Source organism: Pagrus pagrus (genome assembly GCF_965226575.1).
Source record: "Pagrus pagrus genome assembly, chromosome: 7".
In the NCBI taxonomy this organism is placed as follows: domain Eukaryota; kingdom Metazoa; phylum Chordata; class Actinopteri; order Spariformes; family Sparidae; genus Pagrus; species Pagrus pagrus.
In genome coordinates this window covers 28,481,072-28,506,492 of record NC_140191.1, presented here as the reverse complement: position 1 = coordinate 28,506,492, position 25,421 = coordinate 28,481,072, and the positions used below count along the sequence as shown (strand labels likewise).

General features: G+C 40.1%; 3 protein-coding genes across 4 annotated transcripts in view; 1 reads left to right on the top strand and 2 right to left on the bottom strand.

Annotated features, from left to right (window-relative positions):
- cep192 (centrosomal protein 192) overlaps window positions 1-3,125 on the bottom strand; it is a 39,036-nt gene extending 35,911 nt beyond the window's left edge. The window contains exons 1-7 of the mRNA XM_084358598.1: window positions 2,939-3,125; window positions 2,142-2,385; window positions 1,557-1,667; window positions 1,051-1,202; window positions 780-841; window positions 371-512; window positions 124-239 (exon numbers count right to left, since the gene is read on the bottom strand). Coding sequence (XP_084214724.1) covers window positions 124-239; window positions 371-512; window positions 780-841; window positions 1,051-1,202; window positions 1,557-1,667; window positions 2,142-2,314 — 756 coding nt within the window. The 5' untranslated portion in view covers window positions 2,315-2,385; window positions 2,939-3,125. The remainder of the gene's footprint in view (window positions 1-123; window positions 240-370; window positions 513-779; window positions 842-1,050; window positions 1,203-1,556; window positions 1,668-2,141; window positions 2,386-2,938) is intronic.
- A 1,991-nt stretch (window positions 3,126-5,116) lies between these two features.
- Window positions 5,117-14,377, bottom strand: seh1l (SEH1-like). 2 transcript variants are annotated; one of them, XM_084357246.1, is made up of 9 exons: window positions 14,006-14,377; window positions 13,419-13,469; window positions 13,052-13,198; window positions 12,705-12,916; window positions 9,859-9,957; window positions 9,607-9,747; window positions 9,245-9,399; window positions 7,763-7,916; window positions 5,117-5,516 (listed from the first exon to the last, which is right to left on the bottom strand). In XM_084357246.1, exons 1-9 carry the CDS (start codon window positions 14,114-14,116, stop codon window positions 5,339-5,341), a joined length of 1,248 nt encoding a protein of 415 aa, XP_084213372.1. In that variant the 5' UTR covers window positions 14,117-14,377; the 3' UTR covers window positions 5,117-5,338. The 2 variants fall into 2 exon arrangements, with proteins under 2 accessions (XP_084213372.1, XP_084213373.1); XM_084357247.1 differs by having other exon boundaries at window positions 5,516-6,015; window positions 14,006-14,371.
- A 398-nt stretch (window positions 14,378-14,775) lies between these two features.
- ptpn2a (protein tyrosine phosphatase non-receptor type 2a) lies at window positions 14,776-25,351 on the top strand. The gene is made up of 9 exons (XM_084357080.1): window positions 14,776-15,024; window positions 17,507-17,597; window positions 17,710-17,810; window positions 17,980-18,078; window positions 19,340-19,477; window positions 19,860-20,069; window positions 21,227-21,391; window positions 23,003-23,205; window positions 23,543-25,351. The coding sequence occupies exons 1-9, from the start codon at window positions 14,968-14,970 to the stop codon at window positions 23,730-23,732; spliced, it is 1,254 nt and encodes a 417-aa protein (XP_084213206.1). The 5' UTR covers window positions 14,776-14,967; the 3' UTR covers window positions 23,733-25,351.
- The last annotated feature ends 70 nt before the right edge of the window (window positions 25,352-25,421 follow it).

The following is a 25,421-nucleotide window of genomic DNA, read 5'->3' as shown; positions in this document are numbered from 1 at the left end:
ATCAGAGTTGAATGAAAAGTTACTTATATTTAAACTGTTTTCTTGTGGATTACTGATGCCAATTAGGTAAAAAAGAACAAGCAGATAAAGCGGAAAGTGTTTCAAAGAAGAGCAAAGTCTTACTGTGGCAGGAATCTCCTGGCCTTCCACTCTTCCTCTCTGCATTGCAGGAGGGACCAGCTTATTGAAATACAGCTCCAGCTTGTCGTCAGGCAGGTTGTTTGAATCAATGTCATCATCTAGGAATCAAACACATGTTCTACATTATTCTCTGAAAATAAAATATAAAGGATGTGTAAAGTGTACAAAGTGTAATAAGCATGTAAGACAATGCAGGAATAGAAAAAAGAAACATGAAAGTAAGTCATACCTGTGATATCGCTGTTCATGCTGTCCACAGACATGAGCTTCTCATTTGCCAGGAAGCTTGAGTTACTGCCACTGAAATGGTCACTGTCCACTCCCTCGCTCTGCACATTGTCCTCCTCAGCTGTAGCTGGTAAGGACTGGACCTGTATGGATTGCCCAGGGAAAAGGAAACATATTGCAAGGTAATTCATCACAGTTTTGATGGAGATAAAAGGCATTTCTGCACTGGAACTATTGTTTGAAAGGATTTCCCTTGTTTTTTCCTCACATGTAAAATACACCAAACATACAGGCCAGGCAGTAATGCATAGACTGAGAATGGCCTAACCATTCTGGGTCTTTACATTACTGCAAGATAAAAAAGTACAACAGCCTGTCAACCTGTAGAAAAGAGCCACCAAAATTGGTACCTTTGCATCTGTAATATCTTTATGTCCAAACTGTGCAAACGTCAGCAGCCCTGTGGAGAGCTCTGTCAGAGGAGACAGAAAAACAAAAGCTATTAGTGTCTTCATTCTGATAATGAAAATTGTTGCTTTTCATTATATCAAAAAGAACAAATGTAAGCCCATGTAGTAATGCAAAGCAAAACTGAAAGTAAACTTTCACAACTGACTGACTCCTGAGTAGTATGGTAACAGGGCTATACCCTTAAAGCTATACAGGAGCAAAAGCTTTTACCTGTTCCAAGTTCTGTGGGCCGACCGTGGACTGAGTGTGTGGTAGAAAGCCCCACCAAGGACCCTTGGTTTCTTGATGAACTCTCATTCAGATTAATCTTCACCAGCATGTCTGACAGACGATGGGCTGCAATGAAGTCATCCGCATTGTCCCTGTGATGCAGGCATACACGTCAATAATTCGAACCAAATAAAAAATACTTGGAGGACGAAGGTGGAGAAATATGTAACTATAGTTAGACATTATGACTGACACAAGCAATAGGAATTCCTTTATAGAAAAGCAAAATTGCATTAAAATGAGGCTTCACACTTTAAGTATGATCGACTGCACTACTTTAAATAATACAGAACTGAATAAGTACTGTCAGTTATAGAGAAAAATCAGCAGCTCCAAAATAATTCTAGCAACGTGAACATTAAAGTGGTTTTCAACAGACTTCGGAGACAACATTACAAAACATAAATCAGCAGTGTAAACCTCATGTATGGTATATATACACTTACAAGTCATCTGTGAAGCCGAGGGAAAACTTGGCCTTTTCACCAAGAGATGGCTGTGAGTTGGCCATCTGCAGCTCTCTCCCCTCGAGATATGAGGCCTCAACAGAGTCTCCTCTGTAAAGTAAAAATAACATAGCACTGCTTTCACAAAAAATCTGATTGTTAACAAACTAAACAGCTCTGCCTCATGGTTAGTGCTCCAAATTTAAATCTAGCAACTGAATAGTGACTCAGTACTCAAATCCTCTGTGCCGTTTCTGTTACTTCCGTGGAAAATGTCAAAACCAAAAAGGGCTGCAGCAACTTCTCAACATGTATCCATACGCTATTCTATATTTGGCAGGTATGTGTCAATCTTTTGTTATAATCTACTACTATCCATTTCTCTTATACCAGTACTTACTTTTTTCTGTAGCATTTGAATGCCACAAATAGTACAAACACAAACCCCCCCCAAAACAGGAGTGGAATACATTTCAGTGTCTGCTCTCACACTAGTCAAATATCATGTGCGATGATTCAGAGAACGATGCATAAGTGTGTTTCTACAACAAGTCACATCTGTCCAAAGCTGCAGCATGCTCCCACCTGTTGTCAGACCCGGGTCTAATTTTAGCCACTGTAGAGGCAGCCACTGGAAGTCCCGGGCCTGAACCCAATGTTACATTCCCCAGTGTGGCACGGCCACTGGTGCTGTCCAGTGACTTGTAGAGGAAACTGGGGAAGGCTTCATCTTCCAACTTGTAAAAGTTGTCTGCCATGTTTTTGAATGGAGATGGATGGCAGCCTAATGTGGCTTGACCTCAGTTCAGGTGAACACCATTTGTAATGTCTGGGGGGAAAATAGGAGACATAAGTGACAAGTTAGTATTACTCTGATAACTCAAAAGACGTCTTATAACTTGTGAAAACGTTACAGTGCACTGGCACGAATGGGACAATTTGAACAGTGAGTCAATTTAGAAAACATCAAATCGTTGATACCGCCTTACAACAGTGCAAACCAGTGAAGAAAGGCAGTTGTTTATAAAGACTTTTTTGGACCCTCATGTATGTTGTTATGCTGCTACACAGTTTGGCCAATTAAAACAAGTTGAGAGAAATTACCAGGCTAATTACGCTAGGTTAGCTAACTTTTAACGCTAGCAACTTGCGATAAACAAGTGTTTGTCAAACTCGTACGTTCCAAATTTGCGTTAACGTTACTCCACTATCTCCGTTTATTTAGTTAGAGGAAAGTGTTGCAAGAAGACAAGTTACAGAAAAGTTAACTAGTTAACTGTAGAAATGCTTGCTGCCCTAACCCATTTTCCCCAGACTGACCCACTCCAACAAGAGAATTAACTAACGAGCTAAATCATAACGTAAACGTCTGTTAGACTTACTCCAGTACTCCGGAGGGGGGCCGGGAGACCACGGTTCCTATCCAACTCGAGTTTTGTCCTCATAAACTTGTGTCGGTAAGTTGCGAGGCGAAGTTAAGTCCCTACAGTAACTTCCCAGACACTTAAGTTTCTCATTACTGCTTAAAATCAAACAAACCGTGCAGCAGTTCGGCGGACCAAACAGCGCCCAGAAACCACAGGAAGCCCGCGTGAGCGTCATGTCATGTGGGCGGGACTTCATAAATTTGAACCGCTTTGATTGGACAACAAAACTGAGAGGGAGGAAATTGTCAGTCATGGTAGGATGTTACTTGTGTCAATCTGTTCGACTGGACTCTTAGGAAGTTTGGAAAATAGCCCATTTATGTATCCATCGGGTGTCTGTACTTCCAGGATTAATGAAAGAAGGAGGATTTCAAGACTGCAAATGTAGACTGAAATGTATGTGATAGTGGCAATATAAATCATAGCCAAAAACTCAAGTGTATACATTTAGTTACTGGCCAAGTGGGGAGTCTTTGTATCATGTGTTTGACCAAGCAGCTGCAAGGATGCATTGGCTGGCAGACAGCTGACTGCTGAGAGAACTGATCTCACATGCATTTCAGTTTTTGAGTCATCTGTTTGAGTGGGCCATGATATGAAATGTTATCCTCCCTGCCAAAACAAATGGCATACCGTTTATTTTACTGATAGAGTAAAACTGGAAAGACAAATATCAAGATATTCTGATAATAATAACTTTATTTTTAAAGCACCTTTCAAAAACAAGTTACAAATTGCTTTACAATAAAAACATTAATTACAAGTGAACTGATCTAAAACGTAAAATATAAACACAATAAAAAAATTTAAATAGTTACAACAAATATCATCAGTAAAGAAAAAGCCATATAATAAAAGTGAGTCTTAAGCAGAGATTTAAAAGAGGATACTGAGTTTGCCTGCCTGAGATCTCTGAGCAGGGAAGGCCCGGTCACCTTTAGTGGCAAGTCGCAATTTTAGAAACCATTAGTGGGGCCCTGCTGGAGGATCTCAGGCAGCGATCAGGCTCATAGGGGAGTTAGAAGATGGCACCTAGGTTGTGGGCTTCATTGCGAACATCATGACACAAGGCACTACAACAAGATGAGAGGTTATTAATGCAACTATTGCTGGGGCCAGAGGGCGTAATTATGACCACTTCTGATTTTGGGTCATTCAGCTGCAGGAAATGTTTGGGCATCCAGTTTTTAATGTCAGCATGGCAGTACATAATGCATGCAACACTGGTGATACAAGGCTTTAATGGGATATACAGTGTCAGTGTCATGGGTGTCATTCATGTAGCCGTGGAAATTGATGTCATGTCTGCACAGGGTTTGCCCCAGGGGTAAAACGTATACAGTGAATAAGAGGGGACCAAGAATAGACCCCTGGAGGACACCGCAAAAAAGAGGCACACAAGAGGAGACGGCATCTCCAAGCATTACACAGAAGGAACTGTTTGACCGATATGAAATTAACCAATCCAGAGCCAAACCAATGATGCCCACATAGTTTTTCAGATGGTTGATTAAAATATTATGATCCACTGTATCAAAGGCTGAGCTGAGATCAAGGAGAATTAAAATGGAGTGTAATGTGTGTCTTGTTTCTGCCTTTAGAGGTTTGGATCAGCACAAAGGCCATGAAAGTAGGAGAGATCAGTTACTTGGTTGGACACAAACAGAACTGTTCCAAGATTTTTCTGTTTAACCCCCGTTCAACTGACAGCGAGTGTTTAGAAAACCATGTAAATTCACGTTTTACAATACAGAATACATTTAAAAATATAAGATCCATATCCAACAAAAGAAATGTGGGACAATGAATCATCTGCTTTTTCCATAGCAGAGCTATGTCACATGGTTGTCAGTCATACATGAATGAATACTGTCTGTTTGTGAAGGAAATAGTCAAAAATAACATTCTGTGAATGTCTTATGGTATTTATGCTGACTTCCACCATGCACAATGTTAACTTCCATCAGCAGTGATAATTACAAACATTTCCTGTGCAGGCACTGATGGCTGAGGTTGTCAGTGTCTGAACAATGAAGTGAACTGAAACACTGACATTGTTTCATGACCTCCAAAACAGCACAAAGCAATACACTATAAGCAATATATACTAAACTTTTAGAATACAACACTAAATATGAAAAATGTTTAGTTTATTAATATCAGTCATTAGATTTCATAAACATTAAAATGGCTCTCAAAATGGCTTCACAAAAGTTCCCTTTCTAATTCATGCACATGAAAAATAACAATAGAAAACAGAAAATAAAAATCAAAGGTCTTTATTAGAAATTAATAGCAGTTGTGTGGCCCATCCCCCAAACATGTCCCTCTTATTTCAGCCAAAACACCCCCATATCACTGCCCCTCAGCCTCTGGTAAGGGCAGAAGTGCTCTAGAGGAGTGTCTGTGGGGAAGAGCCTGCTGCTGAGGTTGAATGGGTTCAGCATCACAGTGCTCTATGAGGGAGGAAGGAGGCAGCAGGTGACCATACCTGGTCCCCGCTCTGGGAAGATCCAGAGGCGGAAAGAAATACCTGAAGCAACGGGGGAAAAGTGGAACGAGACAAGGACGGCAAATACATGGACAGGGAGAGGACAATGACGATGGAATACAAGGGAAACACATAAAAGGAAGTAGAAATGAGAGCTTAAAAGGAGAAAGGATGCATGTACACTCTAGAAACAAAAAGGCAGAGGAGACTGCGGACAGAGTCGTGATAGAGGTGTATTTTTGTAAATGTGTATGTGCAATGTCATCAAAAGAGGTGTACCACATGCAAACATGTTGGAATCAAAAGTAGGAAAAAAAAGTGGCAGGTGTGAAGAACAGAACCGTGCTGTTTACATGCCAAAACGGAGCCCTTAATACTCAAGTAATTCAGCTTGGACATTACTCACACACTTCAAATATATTAACACAAGGGCAAAGGGTAGCAAATGCAGAGGAGACATTAGTAATATGCAGAATGTTGGTATATCTTTGAAGAGGTCAGCTGCCGCACAGGAGGGGCAAAGGGAGCTCTCTTGCCAACCCTGCATGCAACAAGCAGTACAACACCACATTACTTCAACAACTTGTCACTCATTTCCGTCATTTATGCAAATTAATCTTTACAAAATACATTACAAAATCAAATTTGGTTGGAAAGTTAATAATTCTGTAGTAAAGAAGTAAAGGTACATTTTTGTTAAATCAGGTTATAGGTGACACTTGAGTCAAAACCAAGAATGGTAAATGCAGAGGTTATGTGAAGTTAGAAATTATTAAGTTGAACATAAATACAGCCACAAACTGAATATGAAAAAAAACTACAGCCCGACCAATATATCCAGTGGCCACTATTAACAGCTGATATTGGCCCTATCACAGTTGTAGCAGTACAGCGTATTTGTTGTCTGATATGCTCTAAAATAAACTATAAATTCTAACATTCCCAGTGAAGTTTGGCGTTTCGGCCCACTGATGTCCTTTTAGACGATTAAGTTTATTGTTAAACTATAAAATATATTCTCTCTGTTACATATCTTTGTCAAGTGTTTGATAACCACATTTGCATCACATCACTGCAAAAACTGAACATAACAGAACCGTGCTGATTAAATGCACAGTTCTTTTGTGTATTTCGGCTGATATATCAATATCAGAATTCTTTACTCCCTAATATTTGAAATGGTATCCCAAAAATCAGTCGGGCTCTAAAAAAACAAAAAAAACAAAAATGTGTTTAGTCAAATGACTCCAATGACATTTTGAATCTGTTATTTCTACAATCCAAGTTTTTAAGCAAGCCTCTCTAACTTTTGCTGAACCACAGCTTGTCACTTTTAGCCATTCACACACACATTCATACACTGATAGCAGTACTTTGACATGCAGCCAGGGGAATCGAACTAACTACCCATTCCACCTCCTGGGCCACAGCCACCCTGTGTGGCTACAAGTGACAAACAAGTGACAAACAGTGACAAACAGTGGCAATGCTTAACATTCTGCTAATATCAGGCACTGAAAGCTACTGGTCATACCAGACCAAGTAAGGCTGGATCAACAAAAACGTTGAGATTATTTCTTAAGTCATAAATGTCACTGGCTGTATTCATACCCATACTCTGTGTTAATATCATTTTTTGATGTTATTGCAGTTGGTTAATAGGGTTCATTCAAGCTGCCCTGCTCAGCAAAGAGTTTGGCAATACTTGCTCAAGGATACATTTACATTGAAATTGAATTGAGATGAGGAGAAAAAATGTTTGAGAAAATGAATAAGCTTTGATTTAATTGCTCATCTTGAGATGGTCAAAGTCTCAAAGATGTTGGATTTTGAGATGTAATAGATTGAAGCTAATCAGTTTTCTACATATTAATGTTTGCCTTACAACAAAATGGTTCTGATATCCCAAAATAGCTTGAGCATTTGAAATAATACTCACATATCAAATTAATATAAACAGGTTTATTTTACTTTTTAAAATCAAGAAAATGTTAGCCCAAACACTGACAATGTAAATCAGAAACTACTCTTACTGTATAACATGCATCAGTACAGTTTATTAGAAAAAAAAACAAACCACCACAACACATTCAGCTCCACAGGCTTGGTGCCGACAACCTGAATGCTCGAAGCCAAGCTCTTTGCATGAGTGTAACATTTGGTCAGTGTGGGCCCAGAAAGTTTGTCAATGAGCAGCTGCAGTCCCAGTCAGTGTGAGGCATAGTAAGTTGTCAGTTCTGACTCGGATGGGGCTGGGTGAGTGGCGTCAGCTGCACCACACCACCTACCTTCCTGCAGACATCCCGTTCAGGGCGTTCTGGGAGGTGTGAACAGAGGAGCCCACCACAGTGCTCATGGCTGTGGGCTGACCAGATGAACCGCTGAGTGGACTGCCGTCTCCCTTCAGGATGCCTGTGCACTTCCAGTTGTCCATGTAGTTAGCTACAGAGGAATGCAGGAGGTGAATCAGCTCTCATGTTTGCTTGTATTATGATCAACAAGTGATTCAAAGTCTGTTCTTTCCTATACACAGGCACAAAGAGGAAAAGCATCTTTCTACACAATGTTTTGGTTTCCTGGCCCACAATCTTACTGGTTTCGTTCAGTTTCACTTCATCTGTTAATCAGAAAAGCTATGCTATGCCTCTATTCATATGCACCATTCATATAACACAATCACAGAATTAGGATAAGGCAGTGGGCTGGGTACAGGAATTAAGACCAGAATACAGCCACAAAGTATCTGTTATCACATTTCTGCACTACAAACCTGCTTTAATTCGGGGTGCAACACACAATTATTTTCATTATCAATCAATCTGACAATTATTTTCATGATTAATCATTTAGTCTGTAAAGTGTCAAAAAAATGGTGGAAAATGCTGATCATTTTTCCCAGAGCCCAAAGTGACGTCTTTTTTGGCCAACCAACAATCCAAAACCCTTGAAAACAACTGAAACGATTAATTGATTATCAAAATAGTTGGCAATTAATTTTCTTTTGATCAACTAATCAATAAAGTAAGTAAAACACAATATTAGTAGGTTAACTTTAAACTTTGGGGATGTGCCACTCCACTTTTGAAACACTTCCAGTGGACATCTGAAATGTGTCAGAGATGTGACGGAGTTGTGGAATAACTGCAACATAAACAGCCGTCATAGCTTCTCGTGCCCAACCAATATCGGTTGGCCCAAATTATTGCCCCATTTATCACATATATATCGATTTCGGTGTATACGTTGTCCGAATTGCACCAATATGAAAACATTTATTTTAAAGATTATAATGCAGAAAAAGCTGCTTAGGGTAATTTATAATTATTTTGTCCCCAGTGAAGTTTACTGTTCAGTCAGACAGTAAGGTTTATTGTTAAACTATAAAATATCCTGAATCCATTACGTATCTTTGTCACGGCCGATAAATCACTTTTTTTTTTACTCCCTACTATCAGTATAGGTATCAGCCCTAAAAATCGGTCTGGCTCTAATAGCTTCCCAGTTCTCTAAAACTTGTATTGAATCAACTTCATAGCAACTCAGATGTTTTGAGAATTACTGTATCTATTGTTGGAGGTCGATTACAAGCTCTGAAGTAAACATTATTTGTTTGATTAATCTTATAAAACTTATTTTTGCTAGCATCAAAATAATGTACGAGATGTATGAAAGGCAAAATCAAAGCAGCAAAGTTGCATAAATTGAATAATTTTGCGGTGTCAACCATCAATAAGTAAAAATAGTAGTAGTAGCCAAAAATTACTTCCCACCTTTCCAAAGGCGCACACAGCCATCATCCCCAGATGAGGCCAGCAGGGTGCTGGTGATGTTCCAGCTCACTCGCCACACCTGGGAGTTATGGTTGTCAAACTGAGCCACAATTTGCACCTCAAACTTGGTGGGTCCTGTAGACGTGCTCTCCTTTCTATCAGATGGATCCAAATGATAGAAAATTAATTGGCATAGTTGTAGGTGGTCATTTCTGTCATTCTACACTGCTTTAAACTGTAGCATCTGCTAAAAATCTGTACGTTCAACATGCATGAGATGTACTGTATGTGAATTTACTGAGATGTAAAATGTCCTTAATATGACAACTTTGACAACACAGAAAAAAAACTGAATTAGTCACCTCATGGGAACAAGCTTAAAGATTCTGACGTCTTTCGTTGCAATGGCGAGTACGTGGAACGATCTTCCCAGGTTTGGTGCAAATGCAATGTCATGGACTGCATCAGTGACGGTCATCAGTGTCTCTGCTTTAGCATACTTCCTTTTTAAAATAAAAAAAAACAACAACAAACAAACAAAAAAAAAAAGTCATTAAAAACTTGCAAAACATTCTTAAAGAGTAATATGCAAACAACACAACAGGTCTACTTACCTTGTGTTTTCATTATACTCATAGATCTGAACTTTCCCACCGTACGTTACGTTACTGTCGTCACTCCCCACTGCAAACATTGGTGGGTGGGCACGAGAGCTGGGTGGTGGGGAGGAAAAACATAAGGTTACACAGATCCTCAACCTCCACTGACAGGTCAATTCCACCAGACTTTCTAACAGGTTGTTCAGACGTCACAGTACACAGTTTTAAAGTCAAGCAGCTGAAAACCTTCCATTTAAAAAGGTCAAGTTACAACATTTATTGTATTTATTGAATATTGCAATTACTTAATATTGAATTTTGGCCCAGGGTTGTGAATGCACCATCTCTGACTGACTATTTTCTTTTTTTAATGAAAAGATAAGAGATAAAATTATTCATTCAGCAATAGCTTTCTTTCTTTCTTTTTTTATTTATAACTTTATTTATTCATGGGGGGGTTTCACTGAGAGCGGTGCTTTTTTCCCCCCAGGAACGCCATGATCACATTCACCCAGTTACATTCAAACCTTGAAGCTGCCCAGTAAACCACAGTCTGATCTGTTGGCCACTGAGCAGTTGAAGTTAAGGGCCTTGTTCAAAGGCACCTCAGTGGTGGTAGTGAGGGTGGAGCGAGCACTGACTTTCCCCACCCAGATAAAGGGATTTGATGCGCTGATTTGAACCGGCGAGTCTTTGACCCTCCAGTCCAAGGCTTGCTTCTTCATCCCTGAGGCCCCGCTGTCCCACTGCTGTATATTTTTTACAGTTTAATGTGGTTTAAAAATTAAAGCTAAGAAGTGTAGGTGTGCACAACACGTTGTAAATACACCTTTCAACTCATGAATAAGAGTGTGTGAGGAGCACATGAAGGCAGCAATGTTCTCCCACCAGGTTGACAGAGGGCAATAGGAGCTTAGCGAGTGGGGGAAGTTCTATGAGATAATCAGTATTTGTTTTCAGAGCAGTGTTTCTCCTTTATACAAACAGCGGCACACCTCCGCTGCTCAAAACTGACTCGAGGAGAGGAGAGAATGAGTGAAGAGGCCTGTGTTTTATAAATTTGCACTATGAATGCTTCACATCAAAGTAAATTAAGACATCGGAGAGAAGAGGATTCCGTATCATAACTTTAGAAACTAAAGTTGTAGTTTTTCACGCTACTGAAGCTTTGTATCCAGATATAATCTCACACACGAGTTAAGCATTAAGCATATATATGAGAAACTTTGAGCTTACCTGAATATGTCAGCTCAACGATTATAACAACATACATCGGGTAAATGTTTAAACTGAAGCAAGCAATGCTGAATTCATGATCATCATTCTTGCCAAGGGACAAAATAAACTGTCCTCTAACCTCACATGTACATAGTAACGTGAAAGCAAATGCAGTCATTTGTTGGGATACGTGAGTAAACACTAAACTGTGACATAAACAACATCTGGAAGATCCATGTTGATATAAAGACAGCAGGTATTCCACAAAGACAATCGACAGATTTCCTCACAGATATTAATGATGATTTAGACAGGATTCATAAAAGATGTTCATAAGTGTGAGTTATTTTATCATTGAAACATCTTTACATTTAATTATTGGGTTATTTTTACAACACCATGTGTAGTCCCTTAGTGCATCATCCGTTGAACACCACAGGGTGGTGCTTGTAACACATAAGCTGCAACAAGTAGCCTACAATCAGCACTGTAGAAAATTAAAAAAGTGGGTAACCTAAGTGTCCGCTGGCTGAACTGTCCATAACAAGTAATGGATAACAATCATAAAAAGGTGAGTAACACTGTTTGATTTTTAAAAGCTGCCTAAACTGACTTTATGTGCGTCTACTCCCCACTACAGCCTGCTACACTGTCCCTCTGAACGCACTGTATCAAGCCGCCACCCCAGTGCTAATTCATGCTTACATGAATAAGCACTGTTTGATAATGCAAATTAATTTTAGAAAAAATAGAAAAGTTAAGAATGAATATTTGAATAAAATGAATTAATCACAGCTGGCTAGCCGGTAGCAAACACCTGGTTGATGTAAACAGTAACCCAGTGGGTGATAGGGGTTACACAAAGTAATAGCTTGTTTTTGTCAAATCACAGCCCAGGGGGACAGGAGGGCACAACCCCCCCTCCTGAGAAATATATGATTTCCCCCCTGTATATCACTGTAAACACAATTAGCAGTGCTGGCAGTGTTCATGTAGTTTTTCTTAGCTGGCAGGGTGAAGGAGTGTTTGAATTACAGCACTACATTTCGTGTCCTTTTAGCAAGTAGGCAGCCTGTGGTTGCGACCTAGTTACAGAGGCGATTTCTAGTATATTTTCTGTACAGTTTAATGTGGTTTGAATATAAAAGCTAAGAAATCGAGACATGCAACAACAAGTCTCAACAGAGCACTCTAGCAATAGATATGATTTCAAGTCCCTGTGGAGTTAATGCCTTCTGGAGATTGTGGAATTTCCCTTACTGAATACAACCCATACAAATACAAACTGCCTTGTTAGCTCAATCTTGTTGTCATTAAGCTACATCCGCACACATCATATGTATTTTTGAGCTAGTGGTGCCAAGGCATGCATCTTTATTAATGATTTAGCAGCAATCCAACAACACCATAAATTATATATATATATACACAAAGTTGATTCAATTAAAATAAAGGTGCTGATTAACTTTCTGTCGATCTACCAATCTATTAAACGACTAATTGCAACTCCACAGCTCATAACTAACTTTTCTTCTGAAACAAGACACGAATCAACTAAGACTGGAAATGAAGACGCAAAGCAAATGTTCTATGCATTTCAATGTCACATCAGTTTTTGATGCAAAGTAAACCGTTGGTCTAACCTTGAGGGGTTCCAAGAGATGCAGCTGCAGCTGAGCTTGCAGGAGATCTCGTGCTGCAGGGACCACTGACTCAGGTTCATCACGTCAGGAGCCTCGTAGATCCTTACAACTCCATCTGCAGAGCAGGTGGTCAACATCAGGCCCATGTGTTTTGGAGCAAACTTCACATCAGTCACTGAGGTTCTACTGTCCACTAGTGTTGTTCTCTTTATCTAAAACAAAGCAACATGAGATACTTGGGTCAGGTCATTGCATCAAACAGAAGACTTTTGCACAGGGAACTCAGCAGAGAAACGTGTTCAGTTGAAACTGTACTAAGTAAAGATGGACGCTGGAGTTGCACCAACCCAGTGGCTCAGTCCTCTCTGCTTGTCATTGGACTCCCCTACAATCTCTTCCCAGACTGCAGCAGTCCTGTCAAAGGAGCAGGAGGCCAGAACCTGCCCGAATTCTGGATGAGCCCATGTCACTCTCCAGACTGATCCACTGTGTGTCTGCACAGATGAGGAAAGGCATTTGTCAAATCAACACTACTTTAAGATGTCTATCCATCTCAGTGATTGTATGCGTAGACAAGAGACACAGTAGGTCATAAATAGTACAGGAAGTTATGTAAATGTAATATGCTGTTATGCAAGCAAGACGGCTGATAAACTGTTTTACCAGGAAAGCCTGTACCAGTTAAAACGGATCAAGCAGCAGCAGGTGGTTTACCTTCCAGCTCGCTGTGCAGTGCCACTCTCCATTCTCACTTTTGTCCCAAACCTGACAGAAACAAAAGAGATGTGAAACAGTGCTGAGAAGTATTGTTGTAATATATCCGATAGTAGTAGTGGAGGTCAAGTTACACACTCTTTGAGCTAATAACCTGCTCTACTCAAAGACGTATTGAATGTGTGAGCTTTGTGTGTTGAATTGGTTTGACTGACATTAGATTAACGTACACCTACTAGTTCTCACGTATCAGCCAACTCTGAAGTGTTTAACGTTGCATTAAAACTGTGCTAAACTGCTTACCTACAGCTACCCTAGCTTGTATGCTACAGGCACTTCGGCTACCAAACTGGTTAGCTAAATTCAATTAGATAAAGCTGCTTTCAATAGTCAGAATTAGCGGTATTTTATTAAATTATCTAATGTTACGTTTGTCCACAACTGGTGGAGAATGAGAGTTGATAAATTCCATAGTGAGCTAGGGTTAAAAGTGTTGATACTATTGGTAATGTTAACAAGCTAGCTGTGACAGCTAACGCTAGCATTAGCAACCTGATATATAGCTACTTTACGTGAATTCACATTACCTTGACGCTTTGGTCACTGGAGCAAGTTGCCATTCTCCGGCCGTGGAAATCATACGACACATCGTGAATTAGATCTTTATGATCAGCCGCGATACTACGCGCTACAAACATGGTTACGATTACAATATGCCAGCAACACTAGCTACACTGGTTACCTAGCGGGCCTGTCATGTGTCCACTGGTGTGTGTATGTGTTTGAGTGTTTGGCGGGTCCTCGCAGTGTGTGCAGTCAGTGTGCACCGCTGTTGACCACAGAGGGGCGCATTCACACCAAGTTTAACTAAGTCCCGTTCAGATACTTTGTGATAGCGTTTAAGTTTAAACTGGTCATGTCGAACCGAACAGTAAACAGAATATAAATTAATAAATATGAAAACGCAAAGCTGCCTATCCATGTTGATAAGTTGTATCTTGTTAAGCTTGTGCTCAACTGCCCTCCTCTGTTCACCGGGGTTGCCAGGTTTGGTAAAATACTAAGCTAGACTGCCACTTAATAGTGAACACTTTTAGACTGGAGGACAACATGTTTGTAAAATGCTTATTTTATATCGTATGCTAATATATAGTTGTATGTTGTATAATGGGGAAAAAAACATACATGAATAACATTAATATTAAAGATAATTTTTGTTAGCTTCAAATAACTAGTTGTAAAAATCCGAATTCAGTTTACTTGAGGGGCTAATGTTGATAAACAGCATTGTATGTAATAAGTCACCCATACAGCAGTAAGTGTCGCGATTTCTTACTTGGTAGGTTGAGATAAACACGTAACTGGCAACCCAAGTCAGTCAGCGAGCATGCAGTATTGTGCAGGAGCAGCAGACTCCCCGCAGGGATCCCCAGGGTTACACAGACTGCTGTTTAGATGGCTTACAGAGAGGAGTAACTTGGTGAACGGTGCTTCAAACAGTCTGTGAATATCCTGTTATCAAGTGTCTCGGGGCACTTATTCCGACACAATGGAGCAAGAATTTGAAGACATTGATTCGTCCGGGAGATGGCAAAACCTTTACAATGTAAGTCGGGACACTGGGCCTCTCGTGTTTCTATGACGATCGGTTGCTAACTTACTTAGCACACTAGCTAATTTGGTAGCTAGCTCGTTAGACACCTTTCCAAGTGTTGTTACTTTTAGCCCTCGTTACGACTCATTTAATTGTGTTAACTCATTGCCTTCGCCACATTGTGTAGAGGCTATATATAATGCTTATGCACTCAGTGAGGACGAATGAGAAACTAGCAGTCCGCGCTGCTAGTCGCTGACTTCCGTAGCTAGAAAACGTGCAGCGGCACAGCACAGTCCCCATAGTTGAGCTCAGTTGGCTAACTAATGCTTGCTGACGCTAGCAGACGTCAGCTGCAGTTTCTGAGAACTCATCGGGACTTCCAGAGAAAAGCGCATGTGTTTTACCACCAGCTGTCTCAGAGAGCCCTACATTTAGTTCATAATATTTCTGTTCCGGTTTAACTTTGGCTGCGACCCAGTCCTACGTAACTTGGCTAACAATGAACTGAGGGATAACATGTAACTGGATATGTTTTGTAGCTAACGTTACCCTATTTGGAAGTTACAGAGAATCACTTTGCAACATGAAATACACAGTTAACCGTCTGTTTCTGCATCATAGATCACTGTAAATCTTGTCATAGTAGCTAGATACCCTTTCCCTGTCTTCTATATATTTTAGATACATATTTTGTAGTTCATAGAGCAACAGAGAAACCGTTTTTTCAATCAATAACTGACTACAACATCAAGCTTATAGGTCACTGATAGCTAAAGGAAAGGGCTTCAGCTGTTTAGAGTGAAGTGTTAGTTTCTAAGTTGTGGAAATTCTCAAGTTCACTTAAGTGTTGAAACTGTTCTGGGGCCTCATATATAAACCTTGTGTATGCACTGAGAAGGGCTTGAAATGTGAGAACACCACCCTAAGTTTTAAAAAAAGATACTTTACTGGAAATGTGTGTAAATTTACAGAAACTTTGACCCATGCATAACTACATTTTGGAGGCAAGGGGAATAGAGGACAGCGATGGTGAGGTGGTGATACGAGCCAGATTGTACAAATGAAATATGACATGCATCATTCTACACATAATGATGCATCTTGATTTCACTTAATATCAAACGTTAATAATAGACTCAACAGGACAGGACTGTTTGGTGGCTAACTGATGAAATTATCATCGTTGTTGTAGAAATCCAAGATCAAACCAAATAGCATTATAGAATGAATACTGTACACATATCACCAAGTATGATTTCAGTTTCCATATTGTTGTTTTACGTAAAATCACTTCAGTGAACAGGACTGTGCTTGCTGAAGCGCGGTGGCTACCCCACACAATGCCTTCTCCGGAACATCACTTGGTACATCTTAACCTCAGGCATGTATGGATTGTATTAATTATCAAAGCCTGGGAATAAACCATTAACATTAACACCTATCACGCAATCGTTACACTCCATATCCTCATTAAGAGTCCTAATCATTGTGCAGTCCGAGTTCACCGTAACAAAACATGATAACTTAATAGTGTTCACTTAATCAAACTTCCGATTTCAAATGATTTCTCGGGGTGGGGGACACCACTGATCATCACTATCATTTTGGCGAGTGGAACAGTCAGTCTGATTGTTGTAAACATTAATGCCGCGTTGCCACTCGTGCCTAATGTTGTATGATGGATGCACACTGTCTTTCACTGTCCTTGCACTGCTGGAGGACAACGTGAATGAAAGAATTAATTACAAGTGGTTTATAACCTCCACCTTATCCACAAATGACTCGTTTTCTGTGTCAAAAACATTTTTCTCCGTCTTCGTCTCAGTTGTGACCACGACTTAGTGTATTGATCAGTGCCTCATTTCCATCCAATAACACTCATAAGGCACTGTGATTTGACCATTCATGGTTGAATGTGGGCACGATAAGGGGCTGATCAATGTGTGCACATTACACGGCAGGATTTCTAAATCAGAATATTTTTTCACGCACGCAAAGACGTACTGGTGTCTTTCAGAGTCTAGTTTTTATTCTTTAGTTGCTTTCATTTCTCTCAGTAAAATAGTTTTTGTTTATCTATCTGTTTACAAGAAGAAGATGAAAAACATGTTGTCCAGTAGAGGCTTGGAGATCATTTTTGACCGCACCCTATACACACAGTGAAAACTATGTGCAGTAAAGACAACGCTGTTCAACAGAAAAATGCAGTTATCTGAACATGACAATTAGAACAAAGCAGAGCAGCACCTCAGTTGAATTTGACAGTTCCAATGAATCTAGCACAAAGACACACTGTGTTAAAGGTTGTTAGTCTCCATGTGTGGCGTGTTTACATTAATGCTGCAGGGGCCACCAGTGCTGTTACTGGCCACTACTTCAGTCAGGCAGGAAGAAGTTATGTCATACATGCACCAGTTGGTCTCACAATGTATCCTCCCTAATTAACACAATATGGAACTCATAACTTCCCACTTTTCTTCTTCTCCAACAGGAGATCCGTATCCAAGCCAGCGAATATCCTTACAAAGTGGCAAAACTTCCAGTGAATCGGAATTTGAACCGCTACAGAGATGTCAGCCCATGTGAGTCTTATGACTTATGACTGAGGTTATAAATAAAAAATAAAAAAAAGTATTATTGAGAAAGACATTTCTGTGATTTGGAATTGCTCCTTCATCTTTTGTCTGGTTTCAGATGATCACAGTCGGGTAAAACTTGAAAACTCTGAAAATGACTACATCAATGCAAGTTTAGTCATGGTGGAAGAAGCCCAAAGAGCTTACATTCTTTCTCAGGTATGGTGTAGCATAGGCATTGTAAATGTCTGCAGAAGTTTACTGTATGCTGATTAGATCTGTGGACCATGTGAAGAAGAACTTGCAGGACTTCACTTTGATGTTTTATGAGCTTTCAGTAACGTCAGAATTTTCTTTCTGTGTACATTTCTTTCTCTGGCTTTCACAGGGGCCTTTGAGGAATACCTGTGGTCATTTCTGGCTGATGATTTGGGAGCAGTGCACCAAAGCTGTTATAATGCTCAACAGAGTCATTGAAAAGGGATCTGTGAGTACAATTGATGTCTTAAGTCCTCTTGTTGTCCACTCATACTCATAATCTCTGGGAGACACGTTTCTTGGTGTTCTATGTTGGTAGTGATATTAGCTGTCGCTGTTCTTGCTACACACAGAGCACTGTCTATCCATCGCCTGTGTTCTTTTGACTTTTTTCATTTTTGGATCCACAGGGAATAACATTCTCTGTATTTAAGTGCTATGTATTTGCTATGTGTATATGTATAGGCGCTCTAAATGGATTCCTCTCCCAATTTGACTTACTAGAGTCACTACTTAATAGCCCCTTCAAGTATGAACTCTGTACAATATCCAGAGAATCAGATCAGGATATTGTTCACATTTACTTGTTCACACATGCAGCAAATAACAGGAGATTATCTGCATCAGACGTGTTCACACATGTTAAATATACCCCATATGGTATCAGTGAGGGCTGGTGCCTGGGTAGGAGGCTACAGGCTGCTATATAATGATTACTGTTTTTGAGTTGTATCAATACTACATGTTTTTGGACATATCAGCAATATCAACGTTAGAGTGGAAAGTAATATACAGGCAAGCAGAGAAGAGTATGAAACAGCTACATACTCCCATCGTAGAAAGAAAGCTGCAGCAGTGTCCACCAGCAGTGTAAACGGGCCATATGGAAGTGCGAGAGATCGAGTGGGGAAATATTCTTGACAGATGTTTTGCAGAACTTGGACCATGAGCAGTTTAAACGGCATTTTCACATGTCCTTGAATACGTTTGAGTATGTGTTACAGCTGATTAAACCAGCACTAACGCGGAGCATTACACGTCGTCGATACGCCCACTCGCTCGCTGTGAATTCACACCGGCCAGTTGTCTTCTCTATTCACACATGTGGCTCACCCAGGCTTAGGACTAGGGAGCTGAAAATAATTTAGTGTGCCATAGTTGTAGCCTTCTTCTAAACATTTTAACTCAAGAACTGTTCTACTTTCTGGCCTTTTGCCAGTTTATGGCTATTTTATATTGAAATGATGACACACATGGACAAGTTGCTGTGTGTGTGTGTGTGTGTGTGTGTGTGTGTGTGTGTGTGTGTGTGTGTGTGTGTGTGTGTGTGTGTGTGTGTGTGTGTGTTAAAAGAGGCACTAAGTTAAGACTTATTTATAGATCGTTACTTTTCAGTTCATGTCAAATTCTGTGAAAGTGACACCACAGTGCAGTTAATGAATACATAATTCCTGCACTTTGCTAAGCAAATAATTTTTTTGTTTTTACAGGAAAAATGTGCACAGTACTGGCCAACCACACAGGAGCTCCAGATGTCTTTCACAGATACAGGGTTTGTTGTCAGGTTACTTTCTGAGGAGGACCAATCCTATTACACAATCCGAGTCCTAGAACTGCAAAACACAACGGTGAGCATGAGAGGTAGACTGTTGGATGGATAATAACCTTTATTAAAATGTGTGTAGTTTCAAAGATGTTACTGTATGTGGTAAAATGTGCTTTGTGTCTGGTTCGGGAAAACTGCAGTCCATTGCTATATTAAAGAGTGCATTCTTTCCATTGCTCTGCCTGTGTTACTTTATCCAGACTTAATTGTCAGGGCAGGACCTCGTTCTGAATACTACTTAACCTGTCTTAACTAGTATCATCTTGAGTGGTTGCAGCTATTGTAAAATCCAGAGATGTTTCATCGGGTGCGAGATGTTTGCCTAGTGACAATCAGCCCAATCATGCAGAACTCTGTCAACAATTCTCCAATCATGGCTGACTGAATCATGTTTTCTGTTGTAGACCGGGGAGTCAAGGGAGATCTACCACTATCACTACACCACATGGCCTGACTTTGGTGTCCCAGAATCTCCCGCCTCCTTCCTCAACTTCCTCTTCAAGGTTCGGGAGTCCGGCTCGTTGGGCCCGGAACACGGGCCCTCGGTTGTGCACTGCAGCGCTGGGATTGGGCGCTCTGGGACATTCGCTTTGGTGGACACCTGCCTGATCCTGGTGAGAACAGGGAGGGTAGTGTTAGCAAATGCAATCAGTGTTAAAGGGAAATGTTGCCTAAAATGAAAACAAGGAGTTAAAACATTACTCAAGAGATTCAAGTTATGGCAAGAAAGTACGATGAGATGTTATGATGATACTTATTTACTTAGTGATGGTTTCAAAGGGAGAAGTTGTGGCATGTTATTCTTTGATGCAGAAAGCATGTTTAAATGAGAAGACATTTCTTCTTTATGCCATTTTTGCTTTTTTTCCCTGGCTTGATTAATTCTAAAATCAAAAAAGAAAGGTTGAAAATAATTCAAAAACTACTGGATGGTATTTTATTGGCACCAACATCAATACAGACATTTTACTGTAGTCGTTGGACCCAGACTGACATTTATTTCTGTGAGGAATAATCTTGGTTGGTAGGACAAAGTTGGAAATTTTAAAAGTATGGAATTTAAAAGTGGTAGAGATTACTACACATGAACTCATTTTGAGTGGGATCTCTGAAAGACAGAAACAAAAGAAACGGCTCCTTCACTGCAGGGCTCCAATATCCAGTTATTCAACGCATCAAAGTAATGATGTTTCGCCTCTTCATTAGACTATAGTCACACTGCTTAAACGCCATCTTATGTACACATGAAAACAGCCACATGATCAGTCACATGGGGCTCTGATGTGGTAAAATAATACAAAAGTAGATGTGTATATATATACACACTTAAACACACATGTTTAATTGCACATTGTCCCTAATAGATATAGAACCTGATGTACAAATGTGAGATGATACTCTGTGCTTCACTACAACTGCAAGTACAAGTAACACTGCTGGTTTCAATGTGATAATGTGGATCTATACTTATCATTTGATACCAAGTGAAATCAAATGTGAGATGCATCATTATGTGTAGAATAAATGCATCACGTATGTCAGTGTCTGTCTCTCAATCTGAAGTTTTTTTATTTTACAAGCAGTTCCACATACTATATTTTTCCCAATTTGTGCTTGGACATTGGCATATGCACAATCCAAGCCCCTTTCTTGCGTACGCAGTGTTTATATGAGACCCCTGGTCTGAAAGGGATCCTGGAGGAAGCGGACCCATTCAAAAATGAAAAGAGCCTTTTCATCTGTTTTCTAAACATGTTAATCTGTGTTGCAGATGGACAGGAGGAAGAACCCATCATCAGTGGACATACAGAAGGTGCTGCTGGACATGAGGGAATACCGCATGGGCCTGATCCAGACCCCAGACCAGCTCCGCTTCTCCTACATGGCCGTCATTGAGGGAGCCAAGCTCATCCTGACAGACAACTCGACAGTACAGGTAGTTCAGTCACAAGGCTGGGGAGTCTGGGAGGACTGTACTTGTAAAATATTTCAGGCTTATGTGTGGGCTGTTGTGATGATTTTTTCACCTTGTTGATGAGCTCCAGTGTCAGTGAAACTGAGAATAGACAGGTGGCTGACGAAGTCCCCCAACTGATTCCATAGAATATAGGCAGTTACTGAAATCATTGTTCTGTCTTTTTTTAGTTACTTGAAAGATTGTACTATGAAACCGAGAAATCAGGAAATGCTGGGTTTTCATTAGCACTCCTAAAACAGCTGAAAACAAACACGATGAAGCTGTAAAATAAAGCAGATGTCAGAAGGTACAGAGAGGGACACAGGAGAGAAACTGGAAAGATTCAGTTAGAAGCTACAAAGGTACTGAGAGCTGAACATGCAGACTTTTAAAAACATATTTCTCCCTGGTCTCCTGCACAGACATGAATTGAGTCTGTCAGTGCACTATTGTTGGCTTGTTGTTGCTATATATTTGCCAACAAAAATATATCTTTAAAACATCCCATCTAACACATCTAAAAAGAAACTCCAGAGTTGCCAAGTTAAAAACCACCACCCTTAAATGCTGTGTATATACTTGCAATGGTTTATATAATCCAGAAACCTAAAAGCTTCCGCAGCAGACACAGTGCTGTCTTGTGGGATATCTGCTTACCTTCTAGTTGAGTTAGCGAGACTTAAAGGATCGTTTCAGACTCTTTCAAGTTTATGTTAATACCATACTCACGTGCCATATGTACATAAGCCTTATTCACTGCACACATTTGGATGTCATAAAAGGAAAAAGACAATGGCTCTGTTCGAGTGCCCCTGTAAGAAGCAGATAAATGAAATTCAGCCATCATTCTTATTATTATTTACACCTGGGCCTTTCCTACTGTGGGCTGTCAAAATGTGTTCTCAGAACAATGCTTACTGTACGCAGTTTTCCAAAATGGGTTAAAGCATGTACCAATATGAGATTAACCCAGTCTTTAAGCACCATAGTACATTTTTAAGTAGGGATCAACCGATAGGTTTTTTTCTTGGCCGATGCCAATTATTGACAGATATATTGGCAATAGGACACAAAAAACTCAGATAGCGAACATCTGAAAAATGCTGAATATTGGCCCTGATAATCGGTCAGGCAAATACTTGGCCTATCCCTTTTTCATAGCCACAAGTTTTAGTCCTCAAAAAGCAGTTCTGATATTTAAATGTTGTTGCAACCTTGACAACTGAGACCCATTGAAGCATAAGAACTAAGATACTTCAATGGGTCTCAGTTGTCAAGGTTAAAATTCTGTCCAGAGTAGCTTCAACTGTAATATGAGTATTAAATACAGAAGCTATTTCATATATTTGTATTTGCCCTTTTTTGTTGCATCACTAAGTTTAGGTTAGTTATTCTACATGTTTTAGTCAGTAAACTAAAATGTACGAACACAAAGGTGAATGTGGTCATCAAAAGATTCACTGTTAAGTGTAGTCATGACAGTGCTTAGCAGTCCAAAATATTTCCTAGCTTATCAAAGTTTGTCTTTCTCTCTGACATAAATTGGGAGAAAACTTACCAATCCTTGTATTTGTGTTTCATCCCCTGTAGCAGAACGAACAGAGACTGATGTCTAGAGAAGACTCTGAGCCAGAGCTGCCCCCTCCACCACCTCCACCCAGACCTCACTGCAACGACAGCAGGCCCAACGGTCAGCCGGGACTCTGCCTGGAGCCACAATTTGCCTCAGAAGACCATCTGCTGGCAGGAGAGCCAGTCAGCCAAGACCACAACATGGAAGAGAACTCTGGGCAGTAAGTAACAGCTTCTGAAGTGCATTATGTCAGGTTCATTGTGAAGAAAGGACACTGCTGTAGAAAAATTAAAATTTTCTTTGGACTCCACAGTGCTTGCTTTCCAAGCTCAGTTAATTGCCTTTGTTTCCATCATGCATTAAAAATACCAACTTGACATTACTTTGAGAGAACCCAAAGAAATTCATCTCCATCCCTCTTTCCTTCCTACAGTTTTGTTCCTCATTCTTATGTAATAGTTCTTTCTCTGGCACATCAGTGGCACTGTGCATGAGATTGATGGGATTTTCCAGCTGTTGTTTGCTGACTACTTATCCTTAACTGACTCTTATTTCAGTGTCAGAAAGCGACATCGTGAGGAGAGGATTGCCAGCACCTCACAGAAGGTCCAGCAGATGAAACAGAGACTGACCGACTCAGAGAGGAAACGAGAGAAGTGGCTGTACTGGAGACCCATTCTGCTCAACGTTGGTGCCGGGGCAGCTTTGGCTGTCGGCCTGCTTGTGTGCTGGATGTACTCCCAGTGAGACACTCTGGGTCACTTAAAACTGACTCCTATTTTGCACCAGTACCTGGGATTAGGTACTTCTCTAAGTAGATTTAGATGGTAATATGTGCATAACTGAGGGTATTTATTTCTTAAGGTCAAAATGCAGGACCGATAGATCAAATGATTGTGTGTGTATATTTTTCATGTAAGATCTTAACAAAAATAGTAACATCTCAGGATCTTGGTGCCAGCACGATGATTTAATATTCTTTCCTTCTTGTCACTGTTAATGAATGTACTGTATCATAGCAAATTGCTTTGAAAGAAACTTACTAAAGGTGCAGTACAACGCAAAAAAAAAATTCTGACAGGTTTGTTTTTGTCAAATGTGTGTTGATCATCGGTGGACACAATAAGACTTGTGTTGACGGTCCATCCCACCATAGCAATTTAGGAAGACTCTAGAGCCCAGAGGTCAGCTATGACATTGTTTTGTTCGTTTTTTTTTTGTTGTTGTTTTTTTTTTCTGCAATGATATTTGCATTTCATGCATGCATTTAGAGGTTTTCTAAAGCACCACTTGTTCTTCCATTCACATTTAGCAGGGCACCCCAATACGGCCAGATATATATTTTTGTGTGACTGGACACTTGATGGGGAGCTGCCTTGCTGATGTTTCAAACTCTGCCAGAATGTTAACCTTTTATTTTCTGTTGTATGAGCACGTTTTTTTCATAGGTTTTGCTTGTCACGTGGATCATACAAACTGTTGGGTCCCCTCACTGCTTCGTGCGTGTATTTACCCACTGGATGGGTTCATGTGTGTATTTTCAGGTTATCCCACTGTTGTTTTTGAGGAAACCAAAGCAAAGCGGTCCGTTTTTTTGGAAAGTTACAGCCAGTGAAGCTGTTCAAGTGATGAAACCTTGTACTCCCTTTATGTGGAATGTATTTTCTGTTAGATCTCTGACATAACTGACATCCCTGTATTACAAAGTGATAGTCATAGTAGTGTAGCGTGTGACTTCTTCATTTAAGCTCATGGTATCACCTAATTGGTTTTCACTTGACTGGGACCAATCTAAAGCTATAATAGTGCAATTTAGAAAGTTGGAGCAGAGCACCTTGGATTAAAGCCCAGGTAGGAGACTGATAGCATACACGTCTTTACCTGTTTATTTGCTGGTTGAGATAGCTTTTAATGTGCCTTGAAGTGAATTAAATGGACAAATGTGTGCTCCAAGGTTTCCTAGCATGATCAGAGCAGAAAATGGTTTATGTGAGCTTTTGTTTCCCACATAACATGAGTAACATGTTCGCACTGTACTGACTGGTTTGTAGTTACTGGAGGTGTGATAAAGTAAAGTTTATCAGAGTTGATTGTATGTCGAATGTCATTAGCATGTGCTGAAATGATGTGTTGCTGATTGGCTAGCTAGCACTGTTGGACATGACTTTTACTCAGTTGTCATTTAACCCAGAAGATACATTTGACCATAACATTCCATTCATGTTTGTTTTCCACATAAGAGTTCAGGGGAGTTTTGTACACTGCTGAGTGGCAGTGAGAATATGACCGATGGTGTTTTGAAAAAAAAGCAAACAAAACACAGAAAATACTTATTAAAATAAAACATTCATCTTTTTTTTACCAAACTCTGCTCGTCTGGTGTTTTTTCTTTCAGTTAGTGTCAGTAAAGCAGCTTTACAGTGTCCACCTGCAGCT

Excerpts from the sequence above, each read along its gene's own strand:
- seh1l (XM_084357246.1), bottom strand. The coding sequence starts at position 14,116 with ATGTTTGTAGCGCGTAGTATCGCGGCTGATCATAAAGATCTAATTCAC. Across the intron at positions 9,748-9,858 it reads GAGTATAATGAAAACACAAG|GAAGTATGCTAAAGCAGAGA; the intron begins GTAAGTAGACCT and ends TATTTTAAAAAG. Across the intron at positions 9,400-9,606 it reads TTTAAGCTTGTTCCCATGAG|AAAGGAGAGCACGTCTACAG; the intron begins GTGACTAATTCA and ends TCCATCTGATAG.
- ptpn2a (XM_084357080.1), top strand. The coding sequence starts at position 14,968 with ATGGAGCAAGAATTTGAAGACATTGATTCGTCCGGGAGATGGCAAAAC. Across the intron at positions 18,079-19,339 it reads GAGTCATTGAAAAGGGATCT|GAAAAATGTGCACAGTACTG; the intron begins GTGAGTACAATT and ends TTGTTTTTACAG. Across the intron at positions 21,392-23,002 it reads CAGACAACTCGACAGTACAG|CAGAACGAACAGAGACTGAT; the intron begins GTAGTTCAGTCA and ends CATCCCCTGTAG.